This window comes from Thunnus maccoyii, chromosome 24, assembly GCF_910596095.1.
Source record: "Thunnus maccoyii chromosome 24, fThuMac1.1, whole genome shotgun sequence".
NCBI classification, from domain to species: domain Eukaryota; kingdom Metazoa; phylum Chordata; class Actinopteri; order Scombriformes; family Scombridae; genus Thunnus; species Thunnus maccoyii.
Window position 1 is genome coordinate 15,427,902 of NC_056556.1, and position 15,977 is coordinate 15,443,878.

A 15,977-nucleotide genomic window follows, 5' to 3' on the forward strand; every position below is an offset into this window, starting at 1 on the left:
CTTTACTCAAGTAAAAGTACCAATACAATAGATGTCTGTGAGAATTCTCAGTCATCCATCCATTGATTATCCAAGGAGGGTTAAATAGAGTGCAGCTGTAATTGGTTGTAGATACTTGTAGATGTTTCGCCTCTTGTCCAAAGGGCTTCTTCAGTTTTAATTGACTGGTGGGAAGTCCCAGGTATTTAACCTCTGTGGGGTCGTTATCAAGGTCATTGATACCACTTGGTTTGTTAGTGCTCCTGGCTGTTGTAACAACAGTTGTTGGAATCACCTGAGGCCAGGTGTAAATGACAGTTGTTGGAGTTATCACATGAGGCCAAACGTGAATGGTTGTTGAATCTCCTGGGAGGGGATGAAAGGATAGAATTATAGGTGGGGGATAAGTGGTGTTCTAGACCTCCTCCCCCTGTTGAGAGATTTCTCTACTTTGCCGTAGATCGCCTCATTCACTCCTCTTTCAAATCATCTGTCTTCCCTGTCCAAAATATGTATATTGTTGTCCTTGAAAGAGTGTCTCTTATCTTTCAGGTGTAGGTAAACTGCTGAGTCTTGATGTGAGGAGTTGGCTTTCCTGTGTTGAGCCATGGGTTTGTTTAATGGTTGTTTAGTGTACAAGTCTGTGCATTCCTCACTGCATTGGACTGCATACACTAGATTGCTTTTCTTGTGTTTGGTCTTTCAAGTGGACCAGTTTCTGTCTCAGTGTGTTGTTGGGTTTGAAAAACACAGGGAGATGCAGTGTTTTTTTTCTTTGTTGAGCTGGGTTTCTCAGATACTCCAGACACGTATAGAATGACAATGTTGCTGCATTTATTCTTCTTTTCTTCACCGCCCGCAGTGTTGGTGTTCTTCCTCGATCTTGTGGCTGTTTTCACAAAGGTCCAGTTAGGGTACCCACAAGCTCTTGGGCCTGGGCAATTTTTGGTAGATTATCAGCTCAGTGGTGCAGGATTCTGATAAAAGTTATGCTCCAGTGGGTGGTGACAGTCAAACAGTAAATATTGGTCAGTGTGTGAGGGTTTCCTGTATACTCCACTGTCCTCCTCAGTGTGTACACAGTCCAAAAAGGCCAAGCTGTTATTCCTGGTATTCTCTCCTGTGGACTTGATGTTACTGTCCACTGAGTTAATGTGTTCTGTGAAGGCTTGTATCTCCTGGATTTTAATTTTGACCCATGTGTCATCCACATATCTAAACCAGTGGCTCGGTACTGTTCACAGTACCATGTGCCAGCATGTTCAATATGGGTTCTGTAGAAAAACACTAAACTAATGGGTTTATTACTCTTTCTAGAGCCTCTGTGTCATGTTCTTGATATCATATCATAAAATGTACTGTCCTCCATACTTGCACCTGGTTCTTATTTGTTAAAATTGGTTCCAAAATGCTCTGAGCGCTGTCAGTTGTAATGAACTGTGCAATCATTTCCCAAGTGCAACTCTGGGGTTTACAGTCACTAATGAGGTAGTACTGTGTATGTGCTGTTATTCTGTATTCATATAATTATGTATGTTTCAGGGGGCTGTTCATGCATTTTGCATCAGTGCCCACTGTGGCCATGTTCACAAAGTTAGTTCAATCAGTGAAGACACCACAAGTAAGTAAATGGATGTTGGTTTCAATATGTAAAAGATTAACCCCATTATTGAAATCAATATATAGGGTAAGACCCTATAAATTAAAGCCATCTCAGAGATCCCACCCTGAGGAGCCATAGATAAGGCCTTGACATTGATGGCAGTGGTTCGGCAGAGGAGTTGCAGTGACAGCAGAGATGTAACACACATAAGGTAGTTTTAATGCCCTTGACAGAAAAGTCACAAATCTTAACACTGTGAGTTCATGGGATAATAATCAAGAGCTGGAGAATGGATGGTAGAATGGTAATTGTCCTGCTGCTTGAAGTTTATGTTAAGTAAGTGTCATAAATGTTTCCATTTTCACTTTGTCACATTATTCTAGTCAGATGCCATTTTTTTATTTTTCTGTTTGGAAAGTCTGAGTGAAAATCCGGGGCTGCCTGGAAATACTCTGAAATGACAGACAGTTCACAGCGGTATGTGGAGACCAAACTTCCTCTCAAAGCAGTTTTCTGTTAGTGTAAGCACAAGAAAAATCATAAAAAGAGCAGCTATAAAATGCACTTTAATCCCTCTAAACATGCATGTTTTTACCATTTACTTACTCACAAACCAATAAATCAAGTGAAACTTCTTTTTCTTTGTTTCCCTTTATTTAAAATATACACAGTCAGCTGGAAAAACATTGACTGTGGTGTTTTCAGGCAGTTGGTGGCCAGATGGTGCTTCACTGCAGCTGAAACTCTGTAGACAGTAGCAGTTTCTGATCATCAATCCATGTTGCAACCTATAACCAGACAATTTGTATAATGAAGGATGTTTTTTCTTTTTGGAACCATAACAACTCAAATTTACAGTTTATCTTTATCTTAAAGATGATAAAGAAATAGTCGATTTTACACTTAAGTTTTTGTACTTTTTTTTTACAAACAAGATATAATGTCTTAATGATTGCACTTTAGAGGTAGTGTATGCGTATCACAATATAATATATTACATTTGTGCAGGCAGAAAGGAAAAAAAACATATCAAGAACAAGAAAAAAGTACTTGCTCGCTTATTATTTATAGTACAATTATGAAATTTTGCTACTATGTTAGATATTACTAATTAAACATACTGTCACATACTGTCAGTTCTTACATTATATTTCATATTAAAGGATAATGCCACATTTCTGCATTTTATACTTGCATTTGATCAAAGGTCTGTCCTGATCAGTTTTGGTTAACAGTTACAAGCTTGTATGTAACCAACAGTAGAAATGTAAATGTCAGTGCCAAAGAACAAAACAAGAGCTGACATGGAGGACCAGGTTGTAGCCTGGAGGTATAGAGGTATAGACACAAACATGGGTTGACGGTGGGTGGAGGTGGTGGTGGGTGGAAAACATGGCCAAAACCTTTAACTCTGCCATCCTAATAGGTTTGTCATCCACGCATGATGCAGAGGAGATGGGAAATAGACCTTTAATGGCTCTCTCTGTGTCATTAGTTAAAGAATGAGCGCTCTTAATAGTGTGCTGACACAGGCAGGTGGCTCAGACTGTGTGAGATGGAAATATGGGCTTCAACAGTGGATGAAATGGCAATAGAAAAGTGCTGATTCCAAACAAGATCCGGTGTGGCCTGACAGCGAAGCAATAAAAAGACTTTGTCTGACTCATGGCTTTGTCTGGAGGTCTCAAGGCTTCGCCGCGTTTAGGAATTCTTCTCGCATAACCATTCACTGCTGTCTGGGGAAAGTGTTCATAGAAACAGTTAGAGCCTTACGGAGATATGGCTCTCATACCAGACTATGTCAGTCAGTCCATGACGTGATAGAGGTTCCTCACTCACCACAGCAACAGATAAACATTTATTTTCCCATTTCAATGTCTCATTTATTTGTTTGCCTTATTGTGGTCAACACATGTTTAAGGAATAGTATTTGTCTCCTAATAATTCTGGGGACATCAGAATCATTGTTGTATTGATTGTATATTGCATAAAAATTCATGTAATAAATCATATTTGAAAGGAATACCATTTTTGGAAATACTTTTATTTGCTTTCTTACTGAAGGTTAGATGAGAAGATTGATAGTATTTTCATTTCAGTCTTATCATCTAACTCTTGGCAAGAAGACAAAGTGTCTAGTTTCAAAGGTAACACTTTCTATGATGCCCATATCTATAATGCATTGTAAACATACTTAAAATGCATTATAATCTGCTTGTAGCACTGTATAATTATTGTTATAAACACTCATGTAATCACAATGTGATTATAAGTTACTCTAAGTGGTCATTGTTTGCTTTAAGTAAAGTGAAAAAATAACATTAAATCTATGCAAGAACAACACAAAACATAACATTTATTTGTTTAACAGGTCATAACAGAAATTGAATACACCAATGTGACACAGCTTTATGATGATGAACAACTGAATGAAGGAATTTACATTTCACTAATGTAATGTTTCCAAAAAAATCTCACTCTAAACATTAAATTGACTCAAATTATAGACAATGCTTGAAACAATTCGACTTCACCTGTAGCTGTATATTTTACTTTTATGTAAACTATTGATCAACAAGTGAGTGAGCAGCACTTATGAAGTATTATGATAGTTGACCTCATGAGTCACTATAAAATGCTTTATAATGTGTTATGATTATTGTTATAAAGCCTTATTTGCATTTATGGGCATCATAGAAAGTGTTGATGTAACATTTTGCTGAAATGGTCAAATAATAAGGACTGAAGAAAAACATTTGGCAGCTCTATTAGAAAATACTAGGTTTATAGGCTCTAATTACCAATATTGAAACCTCATAACAACTACTGGTATAAATAATGCATTAATAATGATTGGTCAATTAATCGATTGGTCAAGTGACAGAAAAATGTATCAACAGCAACTGACAGTCAATTAATCATTTAAGTCATTTATCAAGCAAAAATGCCAAATACTTGCTGATTCCAGCTTTTCAATAGTGAGGATTGGCCCGTTTTCCGTGTTTTATATCTTTGTAAATAAAATATCTTTGAATATAGACTGTTGGTCCAACAAAAAACATAATTTGAAGACATCGCCATGGGCTCTGGGGTGATTTAGATTGTTAGTATTTTCAGATATGTTACTGACTAAGTGATGAATTTTAAAAACACTCAACAATTAGTGTTAATTAAACAATAATAAAAGCAGCTGCAGTTTTGGATTGCTATATATCATCCCACTGTAATACAGAGAATTGCCACCAGAGTCAACTCATCTTTCTTCTGCCTTTCTCTCTCCATAAGTCTATGGAGAGAGCCTGGGGTGAAGAATACATTTGGTATCTGCCTTCAGCTGCTGGTGCATGTTTATCAGTATGTGTGTATGTGTACATCCCACAGGGGCTCCATCTAGGGTGGATGCTGTGTTGCTGTTACAAATAATCCTGTGGGAGTATCGCTGACAGCCAGGCTCTGTGCGGTTCCACATGCCTCATCACCATACACACACACACACATACATACACACACACACATTGTTGCAGCTGCCCACAGTGAGTGAAGCATGTTGGTCCCAGGGTAAACTCCCACTGCATTTCCTGTCAGCTCAGAGAAAGTGTCAATCAGCTTGTCCAAGTCAGCTAAAGAGATGTGTCTATGCCAGCAAAATGTACTTTACTCGCCGTCCTTGTCCTTCACCACTTCTGACAAGCAAATAACACGGTTCTTGCCAGGACAATTCCTCTATTCAAGTTTTTAAACTTTATTGATCAAGGGAAAGGATTTTGCTGAGAATGTGTACCATTTCTCCACAGTTTCCCACCTGGGAACTGCCCAGAACAAACACACTCAGCCTTTGATTCTAGACATTATGTAGAGGTTAGGAAAGATAAAGCTGGACTGAATTCTAGGAAGTTAAGTGAAAGTGCTCCTGATGCACTTTCCCTGTTCTGAAGTAAAGTTTTAGACATGACTTTTAGGGAGCACAGAACTGTGACATCATCAGCTTAATTAATGCAACTGGGCAGTCAGCTGACACACCTGATATTAATTAGCTGTTGCACCTCTACCTGAGTAAATCTAGAAGCTTGAAACAGCAGACAAGCCTCTGTCCAATTTTTTGGGATATACTCATAAATTTTATGTATCAGTGGATCTTCTCTCTGAAAGGCATCCATGCAGTACAGTTTAAAGAAAGCTGAAGAAGAAAATGGCAAAATACCAGGTAATAAAACGAAATTAAGATCTTAAAGTTAATTTTCAGGAATACAAATAGATGTCAGTCATTTAGCATGCTGTGCAAAGGCCACATTGACAGAAAACAGTGGCAGTACTGTTGTTATAATAAAAACCTTTGTCCTGTTAACTGTTGATTTGCTGCCATCTAGTGGTGAAGCATGAAAATAATAATAATAATAATACATTTAATTTGCACTTGTCATTCATAGTGAAACTCAAAGTGCTACAGTATTAATAACACAGAATAGACAACATAAAGAAAATAATAATACTACAAGTTAAGGTGAAAAAGCTTCCTGAAAGAAAGATTTTTGGGCCTTTTAAAAAAAAAAAAGTTTAGCGTCTGTTTCTGTAGTATTGTTAAATTAATAATATCACAAACAAGCACAACTTCACGGCGAGAATGGGGAAGTGTTGAAGCCTTTTATTTATCAACATAAAACCCACCACTTACATCACACCATTGCATGTAATAACGGCAAGTCAAACTGCGCATGTGCAGTTTGCCCCTCGTCACTACCCGTTGTTGTTTTGCGAAGGCGTCTACGTGCAGGCTGACAGGTAAGAACAGTTTGTACTTTTCATAATGTAATCCCATTAACAGATTTAGATCTGCCCTTTTTTATGAAGACTATCAAGACGTCTGTTGTCAGCCCTGTCAGGTATTTTGTGCAAGACGAGCTCTAATTAGAAAGTAACGTTATCATCTGAAAAGGGAAACTATCAAAACAAGATGTCAGCTGATCGACCTTATCAGCTAATGTTAAGCAACAACGGCAGCAGCTAGTTAAGTTAGTTCCTTTTTTCTTGGTTATTTATGAGGAACATGTCATAGTTTTGACGCTTTGTATCTGTAGTATGTTTACTGTTGTTACTTCTGAAGCGAAATGCTTTTCCTGCCCCGCTGAAGATGCATGTAATCATTGCATCATGCATAAAGTTAGCTAGCTTAGCTTGTTGTAGTTTAAAAAAAAGAGTTTGGAGTATGCGCTGTAGTACATATTGTTGTTGTTTTTATCCAACAGGTCACAAAATAAACTTGAAAGGAGAAGAACTACAATGTCCAGCAGTGTAAGTGACATAACAGCCACGTCCTTCTCTTATATGTTAAGTGTTGTGCAACCAGACTTGATTAGAAAATATAGGCAATTTACTGAAAACTTGAAAAATTACACACACAACTCTAAATGTCTTAGGATCTTTCACTAATATTGAGTCAATATCATGGTATTCAGCTTATAATGTGGCCAATACATAAACTTATTAACTTGCAATGATAGTTTTACACTTTTTTATTCTTGAAATTTCTTCAAAAACAAGTTATTTTTCTTGTAATTAAAAGTTTTTATTAAGTTTTTTCAATTTATACAAACATAATGAAACACAAGACTAGTTGTTACAGTAAACCAATGAAAATTATGTAACAAAACAAACAGTAGAAAACAACAAAATAACTCTGGGCAAACAAAGTTGTTAAGTGCAAAGGAAGCATATAGCTGCATGCATACTGTCCACTGTTGTCAGGAGTAAAGAAATACTGGACCAGTTCCATATCATGAAGCTGACTATTAACAGACGCATTTTTCCCTCTGTAGGTGCTGTGTGGTCGAGGCAGGCTGGTCCTATCTCAGACCACTGGCCGTCAAGCGTTAGCTGCTCTCAGGATCGGCAGAGTCAGAACCTTCTCTGCTTCAAGCTCAGATGAGCCTTACATCACTGTATCACCCGCAGACTCAGGTGAGATACTAAATATAGCAATCACTAGTTATTGGTCAGTAGCAGACCAGACAACAAAATTAGGGAGTGTTATAAAAGTATTGCTGTCTTGATAAGAGTTGTAAAATCCTGTCTCACAATTATACACTACTGTGGAACACACCTCCACAAATAATAACAAATAATCTTCATGTCCCCTCCAGGCCCCAGGACCGTGTGGCCTGATGAGAACATGGGACCATTCGGACCTCAGGACCAGCGCTTCCAGTTACCGGGTAACGTTGGATTTGACTGCCACCTGGAGGGCATGGACGACCAAAAGAAAGCTCCAGTCCACAAGACGGTACCAGACGTACTGACGGCCCCAAGCAGCACAGAGAGACACCAGTTCATACTGGCCCAGTTTGTTAATGAGTTCCATGTAAGTTTTTTTTTAATTATTGTTTGCATAATTTCGGCAGGGCTATAGCTACCATGAAAGACACTGGGGTCACGTCTTTGATCTTACTGATGTATTTATTTTGTGAATCATGGGTTTAAGTAAACTAAACCTTCAAGATCATTAAAATACTCCTGCCTACGGTCTTGTTTTGGTCTCAATAATGATAATAATTTCCAAAAAAATTTATGTTCTCTAGAGAATAAATTATCTCCAGGGCTCAAAGCTGCTTTGTCAATGTGCCCTGATGAAAGTGGAAATATGTAGTCTGAAACAAATGTGTGTTTGTGTGTGTTCATCAGGGAAAACTGGGTCCCATATCCACGAGAGTCCACAAAGCTGAGCAGTACTTTAATCAGACAGACGCAGATTGCGCCATAAATTCCTGCCCTGAGCTGTTAAGGAAAGGTAAGAAAAAGTTCAAGAAAATGTTATCATCTGTTAGTAGCATTCAGTTGCCTGTAGTAACAAAACCATTTCTGTGTGTGTGTGTGTCAGATCTCGAGCTGTTGTTCCCCTCAGCACCCAGCACTTCCATCACAGTTGTAACAGTCACACAGGGTAGCAGCCGGTGCGAGACGGCAGAGCAGGACAGAGATCAGCTGCTTCACAGAGTGAGTGCAGTGATATCTGAATGTTAGTACTGTATGTTAAGTCTGGAAGTGTGAAAGGCATATAGTTGGAGCAGCTGCTGACTGCGTTTCCTCCTAACTGCAGTTTGTAAGCGGTGCAAAAGAGATGTGCTTCGCTCTGTGGACTGCAGGCTACTGGGCAGACTTCATTGATCCAACAACAGGAGCAGCTGTGAGTTATGTTCTGTTTGTGCGAGTTTTTAGAAAAATTCTTCAATAGAAAATAAAATTGAGTGATGCAGCGTTTGGTCATGCTCCTCCACTACTAAGTATGAAAAATTGCTCACTACTGGAAATGTTGTTTGATTTGAAAATACCAATGCTACCCACACATTAGTGGGAAATGTAAGAAAACTCCCCAACTGTGAACACAAATCGACAGTTTACACACACACTGTTGAGTGTCTTCATCATCACATGACTCCATGTTATGATGGGCATTTTTCTGATGTTTTTCAGACCAAATGATTAATCAATTATCAAGAAAATAATGCACTGATTAATTGATAATGAAAATAATCATTAGTTGCATCCCTATAAAACATCCACATTCGTTATTCTGAATTAGAATATTGGCTGTAATTGAAACAAACTTCCTTGCAGTTCTTATTTTAACACCTCCTGTGGTGTTTGCTATGTTGTGAGCCGGGTGTTGCGTTCTCCCCCCGAGAGAACCTGGAAACTAGATTTAGTATCACCTCCTGAGCAGTGTTGCAATGCAGTTTCAAGGACTCGCCTCTTAAATGTGGAGAGTGCAGTGGAAACAAAAGCAGAACCTGTGACCTTGGCTATACTTCAAGTTATGAGTCGTTAAGTTAATGTAGTAGAAAAGGGCTACAAATGTGCAAGAATAGTTTATCATCAGTACATATCACTGTTGAGGAGAATGTTGATATTCTTATTTTTTATTAGAAGACAGTTGTGTAATACTTTTGTTCCTTTTGTTCCCCAAACAGTTCTTTGCATCTCCATCAAGTCAAAGCGCACTGCGAACAGAGGAGGAGCTGAGAGATTTGGGCTTTCACATCGAGGTGTCGGCCTCCTGCACAGTTATTCGCCACATCCTGAGAGGAACGCCTTTGTTCGTGGGGACTGTTTTTACCAACGCACCTCCTCACAGTGCTGTTATTGCAAGACTACAAGGACTCTCAGAAGATGAGGAATAGGCTTTTTTTTTTTTATACCCTGCAGAACTAAATCCAAACACAAGTTTATGTTTTGAAGAAGCTTGGAACTTGATGTACAGTAGTGTTGGTGGTTTATGATTTTGTCTTACTGTAACACACAGCAGCCAGACAAATGTTAGCATAACCAAGGTCTGACTGAGACTCTAATGTGTACCACGGTGCTGTGCCTGACTGACAGGTCACTTTTAAAACTGGCTCATCCTGCACTACATCCACAGAGAAACACTCAACCAGTGCAGTGGGAATTTAAAATGTGATATTTGCCATTTGAGGGGTCTGTAGGAAACATGTGTTTTATAATATTAGAAATATTGATATGAAATGGAAACCTTTCAAATGCACCCAGGCAGCTGTTAGTTGCTAATGTGAAAAATCCAGATTCACCTTCAGACTTTAGCTGAATGATCAGGTCAATACTTTTCATACTTACAAGTGTACAGGATTGTTTTTTTCTCTGAACTATTGCACAGAATCTAAAGAAATATGGATGATGTTTTTGTCAGTTTCAGTTGTGAAACAATAAAGTGACATTATCAGGCTGCAGTGACAAACCTTTTTTTCCTCTAGCTGTTGTGTGTAGTCCTTCATAGAAATTATGTTGGTCCGAGTCCCAAGATCCCAATGTTTTAAAGTTTTCAAATATTTGAATCTGGAAAATGTATGAAATGACACATTTAGAATGACTTCAACCAAATCCACCTTGGACTTGTGTTATTAATGTCTTTTATTACTCACTTTTAATCAAAAAAATCAGGAATGATTTTAGATTGATTTTAGAAGTGAGTCAAGCCTACTTAAGTCTTGTATATAACTGTGAGCTTGAAGCTACAAGTACTGAATGCCGTATCAGGAGATTTGCACATTGACAAAAAAGTGCAGCACTGATATGACGTAATGTTCCTTTTTGTTTCTTTGTCACCATCTAGTGGTTGATTAGATTTACTGCAACACATTTTCACAGAAGTCCAGATTAAATGAAGCTGTGTGGGCAATTTAGAGTTTCCAATTGAGCTGCATGTGTTTGGAATGTGGGTCCAGGAAAAACCCACGTCAGCATGGGGAGAACATGAGGCCACACTGAGCCACTGTACTACCCTAACTCTTGAAAATGATGCATTCTTCTGGTCACATCAGCACAGCACTCAATTTCGGGCCAATTATTTGACAAAGTAGAGTTGAGCCTCAGCTTTACTTTGTCAAAATATCCTTTTTAAGAGTGTGCATTCATCTTGAAAAATGACCCAGAATTTATTTATTTAAGATGAATGCTCAATAATAAATGACTTCAAGAAATGTAACTTTTGACTTACTCGTGTCCTTCCACTGAGATATGATGTGACCTCTGTGGCAAAGGTCTCTAGTATGAACAGAGGAACCTCAAAATTGCTTCAGCTCTGTTTTCCAAGTTTATCTGATGAAATCTGACAGGATGAGAAAAAGACAGGTTTTGACAACCAGACATCTTTTACACAACAACAGAACAGTTCTCAATATGGTACTGTAAAATATCTACATGTTCAAAATGTGATAGCACTATTAACAGTGATGGTGCTCTGAGCGCAATTCACAAACCATCTTTTAATGAAATCTGCGAGCTGTCTGACAGAGCAGATCTGTGGCTTGATGCATTTGGCTGTAATAAAAGTGTTAAATGTTGCCCTTGGAAACTAAACAACTTTCAGATATTTAAAAGAAAAACAATTTGCAATTATGAAGCAATCACTGTGTGATGAATAACAGGATATTTTCTCACACAGTGACTTAAATTGCATTAACTTTTATCATCTCTACAATAACTGATCTAATCTATTTCTGCATTAAGATAAAATCATTTTAAATAGAGTCATTACTGACAAAAGTATAATCTAAGTAGAGTATTTCATCAAAATAAAGTGTGTGTGTGTGTGTGTGTGTGTGTTTGTGTGTGATTTACACATTGTGGAAAACGTAATGTCTAAATGATGGATAAGGGTAATATTTCATGAATTTTCCCATTTATATGAGCCAGCTGTGTTTGTTGTGTCAGGCTGTTGGGGTGGGAAAATCAATACACCAGTGATCAATACTTCAATATTTAAATGTGTTTTTTTAATGTGTCTGTCTGATGAATACACTTTATATGACGTCCTAAAAAACATTTAGAAACACAAAAAGCAGGCAGTCGTCTCAAAAGTTGCAAGTTGTAAATACACATGTATAGTAAAAATAAATTAAACAGAGTGTTAAAATACTACATTCATTTACATTCAAATGTAGTGTAAAATGTCAGTGGAGCTGTAAAGACTGGACCAAAAAGATAAGTAATGTTATGTCATGTCACAATAATTAGTATACATTTATCACATACAAAAAAACAAGATGAAAATCACTCTTACAAGCAATTTAATATTGACAAGACAAATGTTGTTGTAACTTGGACACTCAGCATAAATAAATTCACAAAAAAGCTTAAACAAAATGTAAATGTTGTCTGACAGGAAGAAGGAAATCTAATTAGTAGGGACTGTGGTGCAACAGTGACAGGCTTAGATGCAGGGTTTCAGCTTTCTATTTGTTGAAAACTCAAGTTAAAACAGTTGCATTGCATGTCTCTGTGACTTTCAGGACAGTTTCTGAAAAATCTTTATGCAATTATATAATAATATATAATCTAATCAATCAGGTCCTTTAAGCAGGATAAATCAAACAAATGTAGGGGCAAGATGCATAAAACTCTTTTTAGATTCTTTACTAAAACTGTGTGTACACATTAAGACACACAAAACAGCAGGTGCAGCTTGTGCTAACCTGAATCAACGGCTTATGCTGCAAGTCAACAAAATAACACGTGCTTTTGTATATTTATATTATATTTTGAGTAGTGTGGGACGTTTTTGAGTCTTAATCTGAAGATTCCTCTGAAAAGCTGGTCAACAAATGCACCCAAACTTTTGAGAAAATAATCCATGACTTTTGATAGTGAATTTCTTGATCTATCTGAGTAATAATATTAGAAATACATAGGCTAGTAAAATATTTAAAAAATTATGTTGAGCTTGACAGTTCATTCCTTGACTTGTATAAAATCACGACTGAATGAAATTAAATAGCATAAAATTTGATATTATGATAGTATCTTGGTATCTGGGCTCTTACAATATTCAATAAAATTCAGTCAATGACATTTAATGTATTCCCTTTGTGTGACTCAAAAGCAGAAGCATTATGTTGTAGCATTACATTATGAAAGGATGTAAGTGTGGCCAATTGACAAAGTTGATAGAATGGGATTGTTCAGATTGATATCTGGTTCATCCTGTGATACCCGACCTCGACAAGGACCTCTACCACCGCTTTTCTCAAATTATCATCCAATGTTATCAGTTGATAAAGACAAGCTTCATTCCAATCCCACAATTAGCCATAAATGGACAAAGACGCGCCCTTAACCAGTGGTTTTCATATCAGTGAGCTGCCTGCTCCACCAGTCTTCAGACCTGTCAATGAAATAAACAGCAAAGTGAAGTTTCACCGATTGTGTTGCACCACCCAGGTTCTCCAACAACCAGAACATCTGGCATTACACACGACCATTACATGAATATAGCGTCCATATCATGGACGTGTAAACCATCATCAGCAGTGATATCTCATCATCATTCTTAAAAGTTAGAAATGTAATCAGTGATTAGTTTGCAGCAGTTAGCCTATATAAAAACATACTTTACAGGCTGTGTCACAATTAATGATAAAAAAAAGAATTTTAACAGCAAAATTACGTAAATTCTAATTATAAAAATTAATCACACAAAAGTAATTAATCAATATTAGGTTATAAATGCTAAAAATCCTTTGGTTGGCATTTTACAGTTCGCTGAGTGGACCAAATGAAATCACACAATCAGTGCAGCTGATTATAAACCTAAACAAACAATGTCTTAAATTCTGTCTCAGCTGGCTCTAGAAATACATGTTTGCTGGTCTGAAGTATGCGTGAGGTACACACATTCTCACCGCACATTCTGGTTTTATAAATACCAGTTAATATATCTGGCCCCAGGTCTGATCCTACATGTACCAACTGTGTTAAACAACACCATGAAAGTCCTTTTGTTAATTTTTTTATGATGTTTCCCTGTCAAACATGTCTTGCAGTCAGGATGCTGATGACGATGTAGCTCAGCGTTGCAGGATGAAGGCCTGTGCTCGAGCTGACCAGAGGAGAAGCCGAGGAGAAAATGGCGCTGCTCTCATTTTTCGGCACCAACAAGTTACAGATGTTCCCCTCACAGCAGGACGAGCACACCTGAAGGAGGAGATTTAAATGATGAGAAAAATATGTCCCTGCAGGTGGTGGATGTTAATGCAGTTTCATCAGGAAGCTCCACACATACCCGATAGCCATTATCAGTGACATGAGTACAGCCAGTGAAGAGACAGTCCTCCAGGGCCACGCACCGCTTGGTCACAGATACACTGTCTCCATGGTGATCCATCATGTGGAGTGTGTAACAGTATCTGGTACCTGGAGATGGGACACAGCACACACAGGAATATTCACTTGTCCGGCAACATTTCGACTGTTACCCCACATGCCTTTATTTCTGGGTTATTTTACTCTTCACACATCACTCTTCTTCATATTTTAGAGGGATTGTGGAGTTTAAAACTCTTCTCATAATCAATATTCTGATGATACTGATCCATGGGAGTCCAAAAATCTCAAAATGTGTTTATACCTAAGTCTTTTTATCAGTGTAATCAGGTGATAAGGAAAAGCTTGATCATTAAATTACACATGCCAAAGCCTGTCTATTTTATTTCCTTCATTTTTCCTGGTTTTCACATGCTTGTATGGTGATTCTTCAGCACTTTAGTTTTACATTCACACGTTATTGCCAGGAACTGTAAGTGAAGGTGAAAATAACCAACTCTATAGTTTTTGCGGAGGTTAGTTTGTATTTGTTCAGTCGAGCTGCACACACAGATCATACCTTTTGGACAGTAAACATCTGGAGCCCAACGATTACACTCATAGTTATCTGCAGCGTCTTGACACGTGAAGCACTTGAAGCCACCAGGATGAGGTGTAGCTGTGGAGGACAGACAGACACACTTCAGTACATTAAGCTACTGACAATGTGAGATTATGATGTTTACTGTTTGGATATACTTTTATGTTTGTTAGGCATCTTCATTGAATTCTTATGAGCACTTCAGAAATTAGTGCATTTACACATGTTTTCACTTATTAAGTTTGTGTGGCTTTTGACAAGTTGCTGACACCATAACTTTACTGAAAAGAAAGAAAGATGGAAAATGATTCAATTGGATGAAGTAAAATTAAAGCAAACACAAAATGGAAAATGTAAATGTTAAAGCAGGACACAAATAAACTGTGAGATGGAATAAAAGGGTGACTAATAACAAAAAAGGACACTTAAAAGCTTTTTTTTTCCAATTCCATTTTAAAATCAAATTATTCATCATTTAAAAGACACAATAGGGAACATACAATTACTAATTGGCACATTTAATGATCATGATACTTTAACATTAATGCACCAATTAAACGCCAATCTGATTTTCTTCTTTTCTTCTGTTTTTGTGAAAGTTTGTTCTTGATTTATTTGTTACCGCAACAGCGAATTAACCAGCAATCTAAAAACTTTTTTTTTCTTGTTAAATTGAGTAAGGATTTAAGTTTTTTTTTTTTTTTTTTACTTTTAAACTCATCCCTACCTACGCATCTGTGGGTGAAAGTTGTCCATGTCCATGTATAACACGTTTTGGGTTTTTTTTTTTTTTTTTTAAAAACATTTTTGTGCAAGTTATCCGGATAATTATCTGCTTTGAAAGGTGTCGAGTTAAACTGTGACGAGCTGAGATGAAGTAACGCTAATGAGTGGCAGGTCGGAGTCTCACGGGACATAAAGCACACAGAATGTATTTTTAAATAAGATACAGGGGCCAGCATTTGTACTAAACATCTCTCTTTTACTGTTAAAAGTGTTTAGCGAAAAACTAATTGTTTGTAACCTGGTTCTCCTCTACTCTGCTTACGTTCCTCTGTTCGGACCCGGAACTGCCGAAACCGAACTCGAACCTTCCATTGGCTTATAAAAGGAGGTTCCAAGGGGAAGGCTCCAAGTATGGTAGAGTTGGAGGGGTGCTTATTTGTTTGTCAAGGAGCAATGCTATTTTAATTGCTATTTGAGTAAGTA

General features: G+C 37.5%; 2 protein-coding genes across 5 annotated transcripts; one reads left to right on the top strand and one right to left on the bottom strand.

The window, feature by feature from the left end:
* The first annotated feature begins 5,605 nt into the window (after positions 1-5,605).
* mmadhca (metabolism of cobalamin associated Da) lies at positions 5,606-10,313 on the top strand. 4 transcript variants are annotated; one of them, XM_042404940.1, is made up of 9 exons: positions 5,606-5,786; positions 6,303-6,361; positions 6,826-6,871; positions 7,396-7,537; positions 7,720-7,937; positions 8,258-8,363; positions 8,454-8,569; positions 8,673-8,759; positions 9,544-10,313. In XM_042404940.1, exons 1-9 carry the CDS (start codon positions 5,772-5,774, stop codon positions 9,751-9,753), a joined length of 999 nt encoding a protein of 332 aa, XP_042260874.1. In that variant the 5' UTR covers positions 5,606-5,771; the 3' UTR covers positions 9,754-10,313. The 4 variants fall into 4 exon arrangements, with proteins under 4 accessions (XP_042260874.1, XP_042260875.1, XP_042260878.1 ...); XM_042404941.1 differs by having other exon boundaries at positions 6,340-6,361; XM_042404944.1 differs by lacking the exon at positions 6,303-6,361 and having other exon boundaries at positions 5,608-5,786.
* Positions 10,314-13,858: 3,545 nt separating this feature from the next.
* On the bottom strand, positions 13,859-15,894 carry LOC121892038 (ly6/PLAUR domain-containing protein 6-like). Its single transcript, XM_042404811.1, has 4 exons — positions 15,817-15,894; positions 14,748-14,846; positions 14,148-14,278; positions 13,859-14,059 (listed from the first exon to the last, which is right to left on the bottom strand). Exons 3-4 carry the CDS (start codon positions 14,250-14,252, stop codon positions 13,892-13,894), a joined length of 273 nt encoding a protein of 90 aa, XP_042260745.1. The 5' UTR covers positions 14,253-14,278; positions 14,748-14,846; positions 15,817-15,894; the 3' UTR covers positions 13,859-13,891.
* Between the last annotated feature and the right edge of the window lie 83 nt (positions 15,895-15,977).